The 17,868-nt window shown below is 61.9% G+C and overlaps 1 protein-coding gene across 1 annotated transcript; it reads right to left on the bottom strand.

Annotated features, from left to right (window-relative positions):
* Window positions 1-2,986: 2,986 nt before the first annotated feature.
* TMEM238 (transmembrane protein 238) lies at window positions 2,987-3,359 on the bottom strand. The gene is given in 2 exon segments (XM_077840504.1): window positions 2,987-3,130; window positions 3,132-3,359. Coding segments are annotated over 2 exon segments (372 nt in total).
* Window positions 3,360-17,868: the final 14,509 nt, after the last annotated feature.

Below are 17,868 nucleotides of genomic sequence, written 5' to 3'. Positions count from 1 at the left end.
AACTGCCCCTCCCCACCACCTCATCCCCTCCCTCCCTGCTGCCCCACAGGCCCACCCCCACATTTACTGCCCACAACTCCCATCTGCTTCCCTTCCCTACTCCTCAGCCCCACTGAATCCCCCCATTGTGCCCCCCCTCCCCCGGCCGCCCCACATCCCCTGCTCTGGGCTAGAGCAGACCAAGGGTGCCCCCTGGGGGGGGGAACACAAAGAATGACCTGGACCTCAAAGTGGGCCGGGGGAGGGACAAGGGGCCTGCGAGGATGGGTGGGGGGGAGGCAGCTGGCACTAACAGGGGTGTCCCCCCCAGCCTGCGCTCAGCCCCCCTCCCTGCGGAAGCCCTGCGGGGGCAACCCCGAGAGGTTCTACCCCAGCCAGTGTCTGGAGAGGAGATGCTGCCACGCCAACGGCACCTGCTACCACCGTGCCACCGATGGTGAGCGCCCCCCAGAGCCGGTCACCCCCCCTCCCGCAGCCGGCCGCCCCACCCCCCAGCCGGCCGCCTTCCCCGCGCCCCACCCCAGAGCCGGCCGCATCCCCGCCTGGGGCTCGGTGCCCCCAGGGCGCCCCTCAGTGCCAGGCGAAGGGTCCCCCTATAACCAGCCACCGTGTGCCCTACCCGAGAGCCAGCCGCAGCCCCGCCCCACAGGCGGCTGGTGGATGCCGAGCTGCCCCAACCCTCCCTTTCCTTGGCAGCGCCCCACCAGCGCCGGAACGCCGGGATCCTGGGGGGGATCTGCGTGGGGGCCGCCGGGCTGTTCCTCTGCGTCTGCGTCGCCTGGTAGGTACCGGCTGGAGCAGAACCACCCCGGGCTCTATGTCCCCAGGGGGGAGGGGGAGGGAACCGGAGCCCTGCGGTCAGGTGGCTGGAGCGTCCCATGAGCACACTCCGCCCGGACTCCTGGGTCCTCCAGCCTCAGCGCTGGAAGCGAGCCAGCTTTCCCCCACACCCCAGTCTTGGCTGAGAGCTCAATGGCTGAGCCCAGCAAAGGACCTGGGACCTGTCCCCTCTAGGGGGCACCAGTTCCCATCCAGCCCCAGGGCAAGGACTGGCTGGCTCAGGGGGGTGGGGAATGGGACATGGGGCCTTTCCCATTTGGGTCACTAGATACCCCAAACCACTTCCCTCCCATGTGAGAACCCAGTTGTCTCTCCCCCGCCCCCCGGCTCTAACCACTAGGCCCCACTCTCCTCCCATAGCTGGGAGAAAACCCAGGTGTCTGGCTCACCCCCCGAGCTCTAACCACTAGGCCCCACTCTCTTCCCATAGCCAGGGAGAAAACCTAGGTGTCCTGGCTCCCAGCCCCGTATTGTCTCTCTGCTCCCCACAGCAGGCTGAAGGGCAGCCGGGCGGCAGGGAAGGAGGCGGGGGAACCAAAGTCAAAGTCGGATGCAGAGTTGGCTGATTATCTGATGAAGCTGCTGGAGGAGAGTGACCAGGAGGAAGAGGAGAGGATGGAGCCTAGGGAGGAAGAGCCAAAAGAAGCGGGGGAGTAGGGACAGGCTGGGGGGCAGCTGCCCCACCCCCACCTGGACTGCTGCACCCCTCACACAATAAAGGGTTAATTTTTTCCACTTCTTTCCAAATCAGCTGGGGGGCACATGCTGCCCCCACGTTCTCTTCCCCCATCCGGATCCCTGAAAACAGCCCCTGTGCTCCACCCCAGAATGGGGGCAGGGAATGGGGCATGGGGCCTTTCCCCTCTAGAGGGTGCCGGCTCCCATCCGGCCCCAGGGTGGAGACTGGCTGGCTCAGGGCAGAGGTATGGGACACAGGGCCTTTCCCCTCTAACCACTAGCCCCCACTCCCCTCCCAGAGCTGGGGAGAGAACCAGGAGTCCTGGCTCCCAGCCCCCCGCTCTAACCACTAGACCCCACTCCGCAGCATGTGACGTAGGACAAGGAAGCACGGAACAGAGGGCCTGAGACACAAAGTGTTTTAAATACAAATGAAACTTCCCTGCGATGGACAGACAGATGCCCCTCTGCCAGGTCAGGAAAGCCAGCACCCCCCCAAGCTCTGCCGTCCCAGTGCCAGGCGAGGGGTCCCCAGATACGCGGCCCCCGAGTGCAGGGGCTGGGTGTCTCTGTCCCTCTGTCCTGGGGCCAGTTCGGTCCGTCTGTCTCCCAACTCTGTGAGTGCTCTCGGATCGGTGAGGGGGTGGGGGGTGCTGGTCCCAGACATATCCCCCATCCGACTTGCCCCCCCACAGGGCTCCGTCCCAAGAGGCATCTGGAAGAGACAGACAGTTGGTCATAAGCTGCGGGGGGGGGGAGGGGGGGTGCTTGAGTTGGGTTGGGGGAACATGGCACTAGGGGACGCTGTGCTGGTGGGGGAGGGGAGGTTGGTGTTCCGTCTCAGCCCTTTCGCAGGGGGCAGGGTTTGGGGAGTAGGACAATGTGGGCAGGGTCGGGAGCAGGGTTTGGAGGGGCCCGAGGGGCAGGGCAGAGCTTGGGGGGCACAAGGGTGCAAGATTTGGAGTCAGGGTTTGGGGGGCCAGGGTTTGGAGTCAGGGTTTGGGGGCACAGGGGGCAGGGAGTGCAAGGTTTGGAGGCAGGGCTTGGGCGCAGAGGGGTCGGGGACAGGGCTTGGGGGAACAGGGGGCAGGGCTTGGGGGCATAGGGGATCCAAGGTTTGGAGGGAGGGCTTGGGTGCACAGGGGTCAGGGACAGGGCTTGGGGGGCACAGGGGATCCAAGGATTGGAGGCAGGGCTTGGGGGGCAGAGCAGCAGGGAGAGGATTTGGGGGCACAGGGGGCAGGGCTTGGGGGGCACAGCAGAGAGGACAGGGTTTGGGGGCACAGGGGGTGCAAGGATTGGAGGCAGGGCTTGGGGGGCAGAGGGACCAGGGCTTGGGGACACAGGGGGCAGGCAGAGAGGACAGGGTTGGGGGTACAGGGGTGCAAGGATTGGAGGCAGGGCTTAGGGACACAGGGGGCAGAGCGGTGGGGACAGGATTTGGGGGGCACAGGGGGCAGGGTTACCTCTAGATCGTCTCCCGGGTCGGGGGCCCCTGGCTCCCGCGCACGGGGCCCAGGGCCAGCGGGCCGGGCTGGCGCCGGGACCAGCGGCGGGAGAGCTTGCGGGCGAGGCGGGCCAGGGTGCCCCCCTTGGCGGCGTAGTCGCGCCCCCAGCTCCTCGGGCGCCAGCTCCAGGTTGCCCGTGTACCAGAGCACCCAGCCCAGCAGGCTCAGGAAGACCAGCACCGCCCCCGAGTAGATCAGCAGGTCCCCGAAGTCCTGGCCCCGCACCCGCAGCCGGGCGAAGATGCCCGTCAGCAGCGCCCCCATGCCCGCCCCGTCCAGCAGCAGCGCCAGGCCCAGCGCCAGGCGGCACCGGCCCAGCCCCCCCGAGGCCATGGCGGGGGGGGGGGCAGCTCCCGAGGGGGTGAGGGGTCCGGCGTGGGGGGGCACAGACCCAGCAAGGCCCCGGGCTAGGAGGCCGCGGTCAGGTGCGCTGAGAACAGGGCAGGGCGGGACCCAGCAGGTATCGCTCCCTGCCCGGGGTTAACCCTTCCCTGCCGGCCACAGGCTGATGGGCGCGGCTGGGACGGTCACGCCTAGCTGGAGAGAGAACCCAGGAGTCCTGGCTTCCAGCACCCCGCCCCTTCTAACCACTAGACCCCACTCTCCTCCCAGAGCCCGGGAGAGAACCCAGGATTCCTGACTCCCCCCCCAACCACTAGACCCCACTCCCCTCCCAGTTCTGGGGAGAGAACCCAGGCGTCCTGGCTCCCAGCCCTCCCCCCACACAAACACAATAGAGGGCGGGACCTGGCTCAGTCACCCGAGTCACTCAGATTCGCTCTACCTGCTGAGATCAAAGGAGACCCTGCCTACCCCTAAACCCCGCCCACAGGTATGCTTATCCAATCAGATGTGCGGAACGCCCCCCACTTCCTGCTCACCTTTACCTGTCCGGCCAATGAGAGCCCAGACTCTGGGGAAGGCCCGGTGGAGGTTGCTTTTAACCCATTCCTAACAGGTACGGGCTGCTCAATGTTATAAACCCAGCATGGGTGAAACCCCCCCGGAGACAACCCGGGAGTCTTGGCTGTCCCCCACCCCCCATCCCAATTCCCTCCCCTCCCCGAGTTGGGGGGAGAACCCAGGTGTCCTGGCTCCCAGCCCAGAGGGAGGGCTACCCCTGTTTTTCTGGACACTAACTTGGGCCATGGAACACCACCAGACTGAATTCCCTGCCCAGCCAGGCTGGTCACTTAGCCTGTCTGGGCCTCAGTTTCCCCATTCCTACAATTGGTAAAGCAGCCCTGCCCTGCGGGTGGTGGTGGGTAAATAGCCTGCAGCTTGTGAGGCACCCAGAGGCCATGGTGATGGGGGCCCAAGGAGGCCCTGCAGCGGGGAAGAGCCTGCTGATATCACAATGCCAGGCCCCGGGTCAGAGGTTCCGGGCCGGCCCAGAGCAGCATGGGGCAGTGATGCTGGGACCACCCTGCGCTGGGGCCATGGGCCCCTGGGTGCTGGCAGCCACAGGCCCCTGCTGCTGCTGTGACATGCCCCATGGTCTCAGCCTCCTGGGACCCCCAGCCTCGACAAGCCAGCCCTGACCCAGCTAGCTGGCCATGCTGATGTATCCACCAGGTGGGCTGAGGATGGGGACTGGTGTGTAAGGGGGCCAGGACTCCTGGGTTCTCTCCCTGGCTTTGCGAGACGAGTGCGATCTAGTAGTTAGAGCAGGGGGGCTGAGAGCCAGGATGCCTGATTTCTATCCCTGGCTCTGGGAGGGGAGTGGGGTCTAATGGTCAGAGTTGAGGGGGGGAGGCTGGGAGCCAGGATGCCTGTTTTTTTCCCTGGCTCTGGGAGCGGAGTGGTGTCCAGTGGTTAGAGCAGGGGGGCTGAGAGCCAGGACTCCTGGGTTCTCCTCTCGCTGACTCCCCCACCCAGGCATCGTGCGGAGGAGTCCGCGCCCCTTCCCCGAATGCATCAGCGACTTCGCCTTCGCTGGCTGGATCCCGATCATCGGGGAGCTGCAGAGATTGCTGGGGCGGGGGGAATACAACCCCTTGCAGCCCACCCCCCTCTTCGAGAGCAACTTCCTGCAGGTGAATGCTGCCCCCTGCTGGGGGGGGGAAGCAGGGCAGCTCCCGGGCACCCTCTCTCAGCTGCTCCTTGCCCAGCAACTGCAATCCCCTCCCTGCACCTTGGCTGGGCTCTGTCAGGCCCACAGCCAAGGCCTCTCCCTGGTGGGACCGGGAGCCATGGGTTCTAGTCCTGCTGCCTGGGGAAAGGGGTGTGTGCTCCAGCTGGGGGGCTGGTGCCTGGCACCCCCCACTAATCCCCACCCCTGCCCCCTGCCTTGCAGGTGACCAAGCGGGGCGAGCTGGTGGATCTGCACAACCGCGCCAGCCTGGTCACCCTGGGCATCGCCGCCACCAGCCCCGCCCTGCTCCTGCCCGACGTTATGATCATCGCCCGCCCCATGGAGAGGCCCCAGGGGGAGCCTTTGGGCCCCAGGACAGCACACGCCCCACCAGAGCTGGAGCTGACCCGGTGAGTGCCAGCAGGGGGCACCCTTCCCAGCAGTCAGGGCTCAATGCCCCAGGGTGGTGCTAGGGGGCGCCGTGCTGTAGGGCTCTGTCTAGCAGCCAGGCCAAAAAAGCTGCAGGGGCCTGGTTTGTGACTCAGGGGCAGAAAAAGCCCTGGCGGCCCACCCCAGAGGTGGCTGCATCTCAGTGCTGTGTGAACAGATTCCGGGCCTACCTGCTCTAACCACTAGACCCCACTCCCCTTCCAGAGCCAGGGAAAGAACCCAGGAATCCTGGCTCCCAGCCCCCCCCAGCTCTAACCACTAGGCCCCCCTCCCCGAATGGGGCTGGAACCCAGGCCTCCAGCTGACCCGCCGCCCCTGGCAGGCTGATCCCACTGGAGCTGGTGAGCCTCTACCTGCACGACATGGGGGAGCAGCGGCTGAAGCTGCGTCTGGCCACGGGGCGCGTCTACTACCTGAAGCTCTGCGCCCCCCGAGGGGAGGAGCGCCCGCTCTTTGCACGCTGGCTGCGGCTCATCTACCTGCTGAGGGCCCCCCCGGACAGCTGGGCCAGCATCCCCTCCTGGCACACCTCCAACCTGCGTGGGCGCAGTGCCAAGGTCAGCTGGGGGCAGCGCGGGGGGCACAGGCCGGGGCAGGGCGGAATGGGCACGGGGCGGGCGTGAGGTGTATGGACTGGAGGGGGCAGAGGATGGGGGGGATGTTGGACACCAGGGGGACCTGGCTGGGCAGCGTGGGGGGTGAGGGGCATGGCATCAGTGGCTGGGGAGTGGGCAGGGGCCAGTGTCTGGAGTGCAGGGCAGAATGGGGGCACAGAGTGGGGGGCAGATCCTGTTCTGCTGGGCTGACCCCATTTCTCCATCGCTGCTCCCCCATCTCTCCAGCCACCCCATAGCCAGCAGCTGCGGCCCATCCAGGAGGAGGAGGAGCCCAGGGCCCTGATACCCCAACTTGGGGAGCCCCCGGGCAGTGGGAGCCGGACCCCCAGCCAGGGGCAGCTGAGAGGAAGGCAGCGTCCGGCCAGCCCCACCACGGGGCAGCAACCCTCCACGTAGGTACTGCTGGGCCAGCCGGAGGCTGTGGGGTGTGGGGGCTGGGAGCCAGGATTCCTGGGTTCTCTCCCCAGCTCTGGGAGGGGAAGTGGGGGCTAGTGATGAGAGCAGGGAGGTCTTTCCAGCTGATAGATCCCCTATGTCTCTCTTGAGCCCGCAGGGAAGCATGGAGGGGCAGGGGCTGGGACGCAGGGGGACCCCATTCCCTGAAGATCAAGGAGGTTTTGCGGGGACTCTGTAGGTGGATCCCACCTGGCCTAGGGGGCTGCCTCTGCCATCCCTCCTCCCCCATGGGCTGGGCGGTTCTGATCTGGGCTCTCTCTCTGCAGGCGGAGAGTAGGGGGACAGGGGCCCACATGCTCCACATCGCCCAGCATAGGTAGGTACTGCACAGGCTGGCACAGGAATCAGGACGCTCCCACAGCGCCCCCTACTGGCAGAGGTGGGGCTGGGGCAGCCAGGAGCCCTCCTGGCTCCCAGTTCCTCACTCCCATCCTGTTTCCCAGCAGCCCTGGTGAGACGCTCCCCCAAACTCCTTGATGGACTTTCTGGGTCCCGGGCAGAGGTCACCAGCCCCTGGGCACAGGTGAGGGCTGACAGGTGGGGGTGGCAACCCTTAACCTAGGGGGCTGAGGGGGGCTGTGCCTTGGGCAGCGGACCCACGTCTCCCGGGAAGGGGGGGCACGCTGGGAAAGGGTATCTCCCCCAACCAGACCCCCCCATCACTAACCCAGAGGGGTTCCCCGTCTGCCCTGCTCTTCATGGGGCCTAGGGGGCGTTGCTGAGCAAGGGGTGATGCAGCCGCTGTCTGCAGGACAGGTGTCCGTGCAGTCTAGTGGTTAGAGCAGGGGGGCTGGGAGCCAGGACGCCTGGGTTCTCTCCCTGACTCTGGGATGGGAGGGGGCTCTGGTGGTTAGAGCTGCCGTTACTCCAGGGTCCCTCCCCAGCAGGGCCCAATGTCCAGGGAGCTGAGCGCAGAGAGGAACAGTGGCCAGCTGAGCCTACCCATCCCCTCTGGTTCCCGGAGCCCGGCAGGAAACCCGAGCCAGCGTGGATCTAGTGTCGGGTCTAGAGCCACCATGGCTCCTGGCTCCCCTGAGCGATCCAGAGCCTCCGTGGGCATGGGGCGCTCGGCTGTGGGCACCGCCTCCGTAGGCGTGGGGCGCTCGGCGGTGGCCATGGTGTCGGCGGCAGCGGGTCCATCCTGGCCAGCCAGCGCCCAGCCCTCAGGGATGGGCAGAGAGATGGAGCCGGGCGAGAGATGCAGGGAGCCCAGCACGGAGACAAGACAAGCCCAGTCGGGCTGCGCCAGCCCCTCCACGGAGCAGGGCAGGTCCTGTTCCCAGAGCCAGGGTGGATCTAATGCAGCATCCAGAGCCGCTCCCGGGTCCCCTGAGCGATCCAGAGCCTCCGTGGGCGTGGGGCGCTCGGCGGTAGGCACCGCCTCCATGGGCGTGGGGCGCTCGGTAGTGGGCACCACCTCCGTGGGCGTGGGGCGCTCGGCAGTGGCCATGGTTTCGGCGGCAGTGGGTCCGTCCAGGCCGACCAGCGCCCGGCCCTCAGGGATGGGCAGAGAGATGGAGCCGGGCGAGAGATGCAGGGAGCCCAGCACGGAGACAAGACAAGCCCAGTCGGGCTGCGCCAGCTCCTCCATGGAGCAGGGCAGGTCCTGTTCCCAGAGCCAGCGTGGATCTAATGCAGCATCCAGAGCCGCCGTGGCTCCCAGCTCCCCCGAGCGATCCAGAGCCTCCGTGGGCATGGGGCGCTCGGCGGGGGGCACCGCCTCCGTGGGCGTGGGGCACTCTCTACCGTCCACTGCTTCAGTGGCAGCGGGTCCTTCCAAGCTGGCCAGCACCCAGCTCTCGGGGATGGAGCCGGACAGGAGATCTGGGGAGAGGAGCCGAGCCCAGCTGGGCCACACCAGCCCCTCCACGGAGCAGGGCCGTTCCTGTTCCCGGAGCCAGCATGGATCTAGTGCAGCACCCGGGCCAACCAGAGCCACCGTGACCTCCAGCTCCCATGGGCAGCCTAGTAGCTCCAGAGCTCCCAGCTTTCCGGAGCCAGCCAGCTCGCCCATGGCTGCTGCTGCACCTCCGGAGAGATCTCAACTCTCTGGGGGCGTGGGGCCTTCGGAGGTCGCCACAGCGGCCCTGGCCATGGACCCCTCTGGGCAGAGAAGCCGGAACAGCTCCGGGTTGCATCGAGACGAGAGACAGGGCAGGAGATCCAGGGAGACAGTCGGAGAAAGCAGCAAAGGCAAAGCCCGGTCCAGCTCCGGCAGCCCCAGCCACAAGAGGCCGTCCAAGTAGGTGGGGTATCGGTTAAATACATCACCAGCCTCCGGGCCCCGCCCCAGAGGGGCCACATCCCAGTGCCGGGTGAGGGATCCCCGTATGACCAGCCCTGATGCCCCACCCCAGAGAGGCCACATCCCAGGCTCAAATGAGGGGTCCCCGTATGACCATCTCCTGTGCCCCACCCCAGAGGGGCCGCGTCTCAGCACTGAGTGAAATGATCTCCTATACTCCATATAATCGATTTGGTTAAGGAGCTTTGGGATCCTTACTATGTAATGAAACCTGCTCTGTGTGTGCATGTGTGTATCCCTGTCACCCCCGGCTGGAGAGGAAGAGTCTTGCTCCATGTGTGTGCATGAGCCCAAGCAAACTATCTGCCCTCTGCTGGCCGCAGTTGGATCTCTCTGACGCCGTATCCTATGCACCATACTGCTCCAGACTGAGGGGGATTATCTATTTACCTAACGGGCAGGGGCTGGAGCTTTACAAATAGGAGGCAGTGGCCCATATCCCTATGGGCCGGAGGAGCAGGACGTGGGAGGGGGATGGTACCGTCACCCCCACCCGAGATCCTAATGTGAATATCTCAGGATATTTGGGCTCCCAGGTCACCAGAAGCTGAACTGTGGATCTTCCTCCACAGGGAGAAGAGAGTGGAGTCGAAGGGGAAGTTGAAATCGGCCCTGGGTTCAGGTACGGAGGTAATTCTCCTTCCCACAGCAAGGGAATTTCCCACCCCGTGCCCCACAGTACTCCCTGCTCAGGTAGCCAGAAGCCCCCCGCTCCAGCCAGTACCCCTGCCCCGTGCCCCACAGCACCCCATGTGGCTGCCCTGTGTGTCTCATTGCTCTGTCAACCCCTCAGCCAGGCACAGGAGCAGCCTCACATTCGTGACCATCTACAGTGTCCTGTCGAACTCCCTGGACAAGCTGACGGGCGGGAAGCTGAGACAGGTAGGGGGCGCTGGTGGGCCGGGGTGCAATGGGCGGGGGACAGGTGAGGACGGGTGGGAGGAGGCGGGGGGCTAGGATGGGTGGGGGAATGCAGGGGCTCCCTTGGATGGGAGGCAGGATGGGGGACTCAGCCAGGTGAATCACACATGGGATCCACCCCCTTTCCATTCATTCTCCTTCAGTGTGACGACTTTGCAGGCCCTTGGTCCCTGGGGCTGAATCCCCGTCCACAGGCACCACCCAACTCCCCCGGGGAATGGCCAGGCAGGCCACGGAGCCTGAGCCCATATCTGCCTCCAGCATAGGGCCCCCGGGGCAAGGGGACTGTGTGAGCTGGGGGGGGACTGGCACCATTCCCATCCCCCATAATCCCCTGCAGCGCTCGTGCTCACTCCCATGGCACCCTGTGCCCTGAGCCCTCCCCCCCACGGCATCCACTGCCCTGAGCCCCGTCTGATTCTCTGTGACTTCCCTCCCCAAAGAGAAGGAGCCAGGAAGATGCCAAGACGCAGCTGTCTTCGAAGCCCTCCAAGCGGGTCACCATCTCGGGCGTGGTGGAGCTGTCGGTCCCGGGCAGCCAGGAGACCAGCTCCGTGGCACCCTCAGCTATCAAGAGCACCAGGGTGCAGGGCCCGGCTGGCTCCGGGGCAGCTCCGCAGCGGGAGAGCAGCCCACTGCCCAAGGTGCAGTCTGGGAGATCAAGAGCCGCCACAGTTCCCAGCCCCCCTGAGCGATCCAGAGTCTCCGTGGGCGTGGGGCACTCAGCAGTGGCCACGGCCTCCGTGGGTGTGGGGCGTTCGGCGGTAGCCACAGCATCGGCAGCAGTGGGTCCTTCCAGGCTGGGCAGTGCCCGGACCTCGGGGATGGGCGGAGAGAAGGACCCGGGCAGGAGATCCAGGGAGCTGAGTGTGGAGAGGAGCCGAGCCCAGCAGGGCCACGCCAGCCCCTCCACGGAGCAGGGTAGGTCCCGTTCCCGGAGCCCCATGGGGAGGCCAAGCCAGCCAGGATCCAGTGCCGTGTCTGGAGATTCTGGAGCAGCCAGGCTTTCAGAGCGATCCAGAGTCTCAGTGGCCGCCGGCCCTTCAGAGAGATCCAGAGTCTCAGTGGCTGCTGGCCCTTCGGAGATGGCTACGGTGTCGGTGGCCGTGGGTCCATCCGAGCTGGAGCCATGGAGCAGCGCCCAGCTCTCAGGGAGGGACCAACTGAGCCTGCCAGGCAGGGGATCTAGAGAGTGCAGCAAGGCGGGGAGCTCCACAAGAAAAGCTGGGACCCCCGGTGCTGTGGCTGCCCTAGGGATGGAGGGTGATGATGTATCTAGAGAGACATCCAAGAAGTCCAGAGCCTCTGTGGTTCTAAGCTCTCCAGAAAGATCGAGACCTGTGGCTGTAGATTCTGCGGAAAAATCGAGAGCGTCGGTAGCTCCAGGTTCTCCAAAGCGATTCAGTGTCTCGGTGGCCTCTGGCCCATCAGAAAGATCCAAAGCATCCGTGGCTGCTGGCCCTTCGGAGATGGCTACGGTGTCGGTGGCCGTGGGACGGTCTGAGCCAGGGTCTCTCAGCAGCTCCTGGACCCCGAGGACAGATGCTCAGAGGGCTCCCAACGCGGGGAAGAGCCGGCTTAGCTCCCCGTGCTCCGGGGCTCCTCTGGGGACGGAGGCCGGCCACGCATCCCCGGGCAGTGCCACCCTGGGGACATCCGGGGAGCAGAGCCGAAGCCTGGCCAGGGAGGAAGGAGGGGCCCGTTCCCAGAGTCCCTCGAGCCAGGCGCCCCATGCGAGAGCTGCAGTCTCGGGGCCCAGAAGCACCCGGCCCTCGGAGCTGGACAGACAGGGGGAGCCCGGCTGGGGATCCAGCCGTCCCAGTGCGACGAGGAGCCGGAGCAAAGGCCGGAAGGGAGACAAGCAGGACCCCTCTGTTGGGCACCCTGCCAGCAAGTATGTGGGGCTGGGGCACGTCATGTCAGCTGCATGCGTTCAGCAGAGGCCGTTTCCGCAGGACTCCTGGGTTCTCTCCCTGGCTCTGGGAGGGAGTGCGGTCTAGTGGTTAGAGCCGGGGAGGGGGCAGGACTCCTGGGTTCCATACCCAGCTCAGGCTAGCTGGACCAGCCTTCCATTCCATGAAACGGGTCATTTTGAGATTTGCTTCCCTTGTGACACTGAACAGAGATGAGGCCCTTTGAATGCGTTTCCTGGCCAGCTGGGACCCGGGGGCGCTCTCCTGGCGTGGCCACCTGCCCACCATCAGGGCACAGCCCTGTCATGTGATGCCTCTGCTCTGCGCCATTTGGTTGAGCGACCTGAGCCAGGGCATGGCACTGGCCAGGGGCTACCCAGGGCTGTGATGGCCCCCGTTGCCCTGAGTGCTCTGCGGGGAGATCTGCTCCCCAACTCCACAGGCAAAGCAAGCCGCCGCCAGACCTATGCAGGGCAGCCCTACAGGCACACCCCAACACTCGAGGGTCCCCCTGCAGCCTCCAGGCCCTGGGTGCCCCAGTTTACCAGCCCCCCTCCACTCCCTGCGCTGCATTAACCTCCAGCATTTGGCCCTACGTCTCGTGAGCCACAATCCAGGCAGGTTTCGCCACACTAGACTCAAGCGGTCTCGGTCCTCTTGCCCCAGGCCTGCCTCTGCAGCCAGCCGGTCTGGGATCCCCCTTTCATGAGACAGGCCCACGAAGGATCCTGGCGGGGCATCTCCACCGGGTCAAGCTCCTGCACCTGGCCTGGGTCAACTGGCCTGGACCGCCAGGCTAGAAAATCGCAGCGGAGTCATTTGGCCCTGGGTTCTGGGACCTTCCCCCTCACGGCCGTTTCTTTTCCCCTCTTAATCATAGAATATCAGGGTTGGAAGGGACCTCAGGAGGTCATCTAGTCCAACCCCCTGCTCAAAGCAGGATCAATCCCCAATTAAATCATCCCAGCCAGGGCTTTGTCAAGCCTGACCTTAAAAACTTCTAAGGAAGGAGATTCTACCACCTCCCTAGGTAATGCATTCCAGTGTTTCACCACCCTCCTAGTGAAGAAGTTTTCCCTAATATCCAACCTAAACCTCCCCCACTGCAACTTGAGACCATTACTCCTTGTCCTGTCCTCTTCTACCACTGAAAATAGTCTAGAACCATCCTCTCTGGAACCACCTCTCAGGTAGTTGAAAGCAGCTATCAAATCCCCCCTCATTCTTCTCTTCTGCAGACTAAACAATCCCAGTTCCCTCAGCCTCTCCTCATAAGTCATGTGTTCCAGACCCCTAATCATTTTTGTTGCCCTTCGCTGGACTCTCTCCAATTTATCCACATCCTTCTTTTAGTGCAGGGCCCAAAACTGGACACAGTACTCCAGATGAGGCCTCACCAATGTTCACGTTCTCTTTACGTTTTCAGGCCAGTTCCCTTCCCCCTTGCTGTGCATTTCAGCAGTTTCTGGCAAAAATGTTTTGTTCAGACAATATTTTGTTTGTTTCCTGCCAATTTTTGGTCAAAATTAGGGCTGTTGATTAATCGCAGTTAACTCACGCGATTAACTCCAAAAATGAACCGTGATTAAAAAAATCAGTCGCCATTTTAATCGTATTGTTAAACAATCAAATACCAACTGAAATGTATTAACTATTTTTGGATGGTTTTCTACATTTTCAAATATATTTGTTTCAATGACAACACAGAACACAAAGTGCACAGTGCTGACTTTATATTATTATTTTTATTACACATATTTCCACTGTAAAAATGATAAAAAAAATTAGGGTTTTTCAATTCGCCTCATACAAGTACCGTGATGCAATCTCTTTATCCAGAAAGTGAAACTTACAAATGTAGATTTTTGTTTGTTTGTTACATAACTGCACTCAAAACCAAAACAATGTAAAACTTTAGAGCCTACAAGTCCACTCAGTCCTACTTCTTGTTCAGCCAATTGCTCAGACAAACAAGTCTGTTTACGTTTACGGGAGATAATGCTGCTGGCTTCTTATTTAAATCTCACCTGAAAGTCAGAACAGGCGTTTGCATGGCACTTTTGTAGCCAGCGGTACAAGGTATTTATGTCCCAGATATTCTAAAGTAACATTTGTATGCCCCTTCGTGCTTCGGCTACCATTCCAGAGGACATGCTTCCATGCTGATGATGCTTGTTAAAAAATAATGCATTAATTAAATTTGTGACTGAACTCCTTGGGGGAGAATTGTATGTCCCCTGCTCTGTTTTCCCCGCATTCGCCATATATTTCATGTTATAGCAGTCTTGGATGAAGACCCAGCACATGCTGTTCGTTTTAAGAACACTTTCATTGCAGATTTCACAAAACGCAAAGAAGGTACCAATGTGAGATTTCTAAAGGTAGCTACAGCACTCGACCCAAGGTTTAAGAATCTGAAGTGCCTTCCAAAATCTGATCAGGACGGGGTGTGGAGCATGCTTTCAGAAGGCTTAAAAGAGCAACACTCCAATGCGGAAACTACAGAACCCAAACCACCAAAAAAGAAAATCAACCTTCTGCTGGTGGCATCTGACTCAGATGATGAAAATGAACACGCGTCAAGCTGCTCTGCTTTGGATCGTTATCGAGCAGAACCCGTCATCAGCATGGACGCATGTCCCCTGGAATGGTGGTTGAAGCACGAAAGGACATATGAATCTTTAGAGTATCTGGCACGTAAAAAACTTGCAACGCCGGCTACAACAGTGCCATGCGAACGCCTGTTCTGACTTTCAGGTGACATTGTAAACAAGAAACCAGCAGCATTATCTCCTGCAAATGTAAGGAAACTTGTTTGTCTGAGTGATTGGCTGAACAGGAAGTAGGACTGAGTGGACTTGTAGGCTCTAAAGTTTTACCTTGTTTTATTTTTGAACGCAGTTTTTTGTGTGTGCATAATTCTACATTTGTAAGTTCAACTGTCATGATAAAGAGATTGCACTACAGTACTTGTCTTAGGTGAATTGAAAAATACTATTTCTTTTGTTTTTTAATGTGCAAATATTTTTGTAATAAAAAATAAATATAAAGTGAGCACTGTACACTTTGTATTTTGTGTTGTCATTTAAATCAATATATTTGAAAATGTAGAAAACATCCAAAAATATGTCAATAAATTGTATTCTATTATTGGTTAACAGTGCAATTAATTGTGATTAATTTTTCTAATGGTGCGATTAATCGCGATTAATTTTTTTAATTGCTTGACAGCCCTAGTCAAAATTTGTTTAATTTTTCAGCCATTTCTTGGGGAGGGGGGACAGTTGGCCAATTTTTATAGCCCAAATTTGGTCGATTATTTTCAACTAACCCTTTTCTTAGCCACTTGTTTTGCAGCTGTTTGTATTATCTGGCAATTTTTTCATGATTTTCCAGTTTCCTGGGTGATTTTTTTAGCCAAAGTCAAAATTTAGATGGAAATGGAAAATCATTGGGCCGGTTGTGATTTGCTATGGAAAATCCGCCCCATTTTCCGATCAACTTTAACCAGAGAGTTCTGCTTAATAGCTTCTCTTAACTTGCCTTTCTGCGGAGCAGGGCAGTTGGGGGGCTACTTACTCTTGTGCAGAATCAGGTGTTTTGATCATGACATTGGGGCCAGGACGGTCCCAGCTGATCACGGCGCGGGCTTTTGTCTCCACAGAGGCGGCAGTGAGCGGGCTGCAGACAGAATGAAATCCCAGTAGAGGTCAGGTAAGCGCAGGCATAGCTCCATCTCTGTGAGCTTGGATGTGGTGCATCAACACGCTGAGATCAGGGCCCCGGTCGTGCCGGGCGCTGTACAGACCGAGTGCAATCCTTGCACCCCACAGCGTCCCATGCTGCGGGGTGCAGCGGCCAGCAGTACGTTCTCTGCCCTACATGACGACGGTTTCTCTTCCCGCAGGCCGGACACAGCCCGAGCTGGAGGGGAGGATTCGTCGCTGGCGCCCGGGAGTCTCTCAGGGACAGGACGGCTGGAGGGCCCAGGCCAGGGGATCGGGGCAGGGAACAGCTAGGACGCCCCACAGCAGCCGGCCGGCCAGGGGCACAGGGCAGCGAGTGTCGCGCCTTTCCCAGCTTTGCCTATTAAACTTTGCAGTGAACGTTGGGTCAGGGTTGTGTGTGCAACTGTCCCTCCGCTGCGGCAGCCAGTGACCACCAAGGCTCAAGGCTGGACCCCTGCCCTAGGGCGGCGCTAGGGGGCTTGGGCTGCAGGGAGGGGGCTGAGTGCGGGGGGGGTTCGGGGGAGGTGTCAGAGGACGCAGGGGGGAGGGGACTATGGGGGGGCATTCAGGAGGGTGATGGGGGAGCAGCATGAGGAGGATGGGATCCGGGGGGGGCGTTCAGGGGGTGGGGAGAGCAGCATGGGAGGGTTCTGTGGGGGGGGCATACAGGAGGGTGGGGGGAGCAGAAGGGGGAACTGGCTCGGGGGGGGGCTTTTAGAGGGGTGGAGAGAGCAGTGTGGGAGGGTTCTGGGGGGGGCATATGGGAGGGTGGGGGGTGAGCTCCGTGGGGGGGGACACACTCAGGGGCTTGGCATTCGGGGGGTGGGGTGGGCGGAATCAGGACCATGGAACCCCACGCTCTTATTGGCTGAAAGGCCTCCCCTCCCCGCACATTTCTAGAAGGTTCCGTGGCAGTTGCTCCTAACTGACATGTGGTGGGGAGAGGCCAGGCCCCGCCCTTTGCTCCCATTGGCCAGAGCCTTCCATGGCAGGGAAGGTTCCAGCCAATAGGAACTCAGGGGACACTAAGTCCCCTGCCCTCTCAGAGTCTGTGGGGAGCAGTTCCAACCCATGGTCACACTGTATGGGGGGGCGGCGAGGGGAGCACAGGCTGGGGGGAGGGGTTGGGGAAGGATCCTGGCGGCTGGGGGGGGGTTGGGGAAAGATGCTGGTGGCTGCGGGCGGTGAGGGGAGCGCAGGCTGGGGGGGTTCAGGGAGGGATTCTGGCAGCAGGTAGGGGGGTGGCGAGGGGAACGCAGGCTGGGGGGAGGGGTTGGGGAAGGATCCTGGCAGCTGGGGGGGCAGTGAGGGGAGCGCAGGCTGGGGCGGGGCGGTTGGGGAAGGATCCTGGCGGCTGGGGTGGGGTTGGGGAAAGATGCTGGTGGCTGCGGGCGGTGAGGGGAGCGCAGGCTGGGGGGGGTCAGGGCGGGATTCTGGCAGCAGGTAGGGGGGCAGCGAGGGGAGCGCAGGCTGGGGGGTTCAGGGAGGGATTCTGGCAGCAGGTAGGGGGGTGGCGAGGGGAACGCAGGCTGGGGGGGTCAGGGAGGGATTCTGGCAGCAGGTAGGGGGGCAGCGAGGGGAGCGCAGGCTGGGGGGGTCAGGGCGGGATTCTGGCAGCAGGTAGGGGGGCAACGAGGGGAGCGCAGGCTGGGGGGGTCAGGGCGGGATTCTGGCAGCAGGTAGGGGGGCTGTGAGGGGAGCACAGGCTGGGGGGGTCAGGGCGGGATTCTGGCAGCAGGTAGAGGGGTGATGAGGGGAGCGCAGGCTGGGGGTTCAGGGAAGGATCCTGGCAGCGGGGGGGCGGCACAGGGAGCCCAGCAGCAGGGGGTGGGGCAGCGAGGGGAGCGCAGGCTGGGGGTGGGGAGTGCAGGCCAGGGACTAGTCGTGGGGGGATCCTGACAGCTGGGGAGTCAGGGAGGGATCCAGCAGTGGGGGGGCGCATGCCGGGGGGGTCAGGGACAGATCTCAGGAGCGCCCCTGGGGGCAGAGGGAAAGGTCACCCCCCCCCATTTTATTCTTTCTCCCTTTAGAAGTGCTAAGCAACTGAATTTACTAGCTTGGGGCATTGGGGGTGAGACACAGGTGAGCCCCAGCTTTGGGAGGGGAGTGGGGGCCAGCAGCCAGAGCTCGGGGAGCAGGGCTGGGAGCCAGGACTCCTGGGTTCTCTCCCCGGCTCTGGGAGGGGAGGGGAAGGGAGGGAGGTCTAGTGGTTAGAGCAGGGGGGCTGGGAGCCAGGACTCCTGGGTTCTCTTTCTGGCTCTGGGAGGGGAGTGGGATCTAGTAGTTAGACCGGGGGGGCCAGGAGCCAGGACTCCTGGGTTCTACCTGGCTCTGAGAGGGGAGTGAGTCTCCACTTTCACATGCCTACTTTTTCAGGA

Source organism: Eretmochelys imbricata, chromosome 23, assembly GCF_965152235.1.
Source record: "Eretmochelys imbricata isolate rEreImb1 chromosome 23, rEreImb1.hap1, whole genome shotgun sequence".
Taxonomy (NCBI): domain Eukaryota; kingdom Metazoa; phylum Chordata; order Testudines; family Cheloniidae; genus Eretmochelys; species Eretmochelys imbricata.
This window is presented reverse-complemented; position numbering and strand designations above follow the sequence as displayed.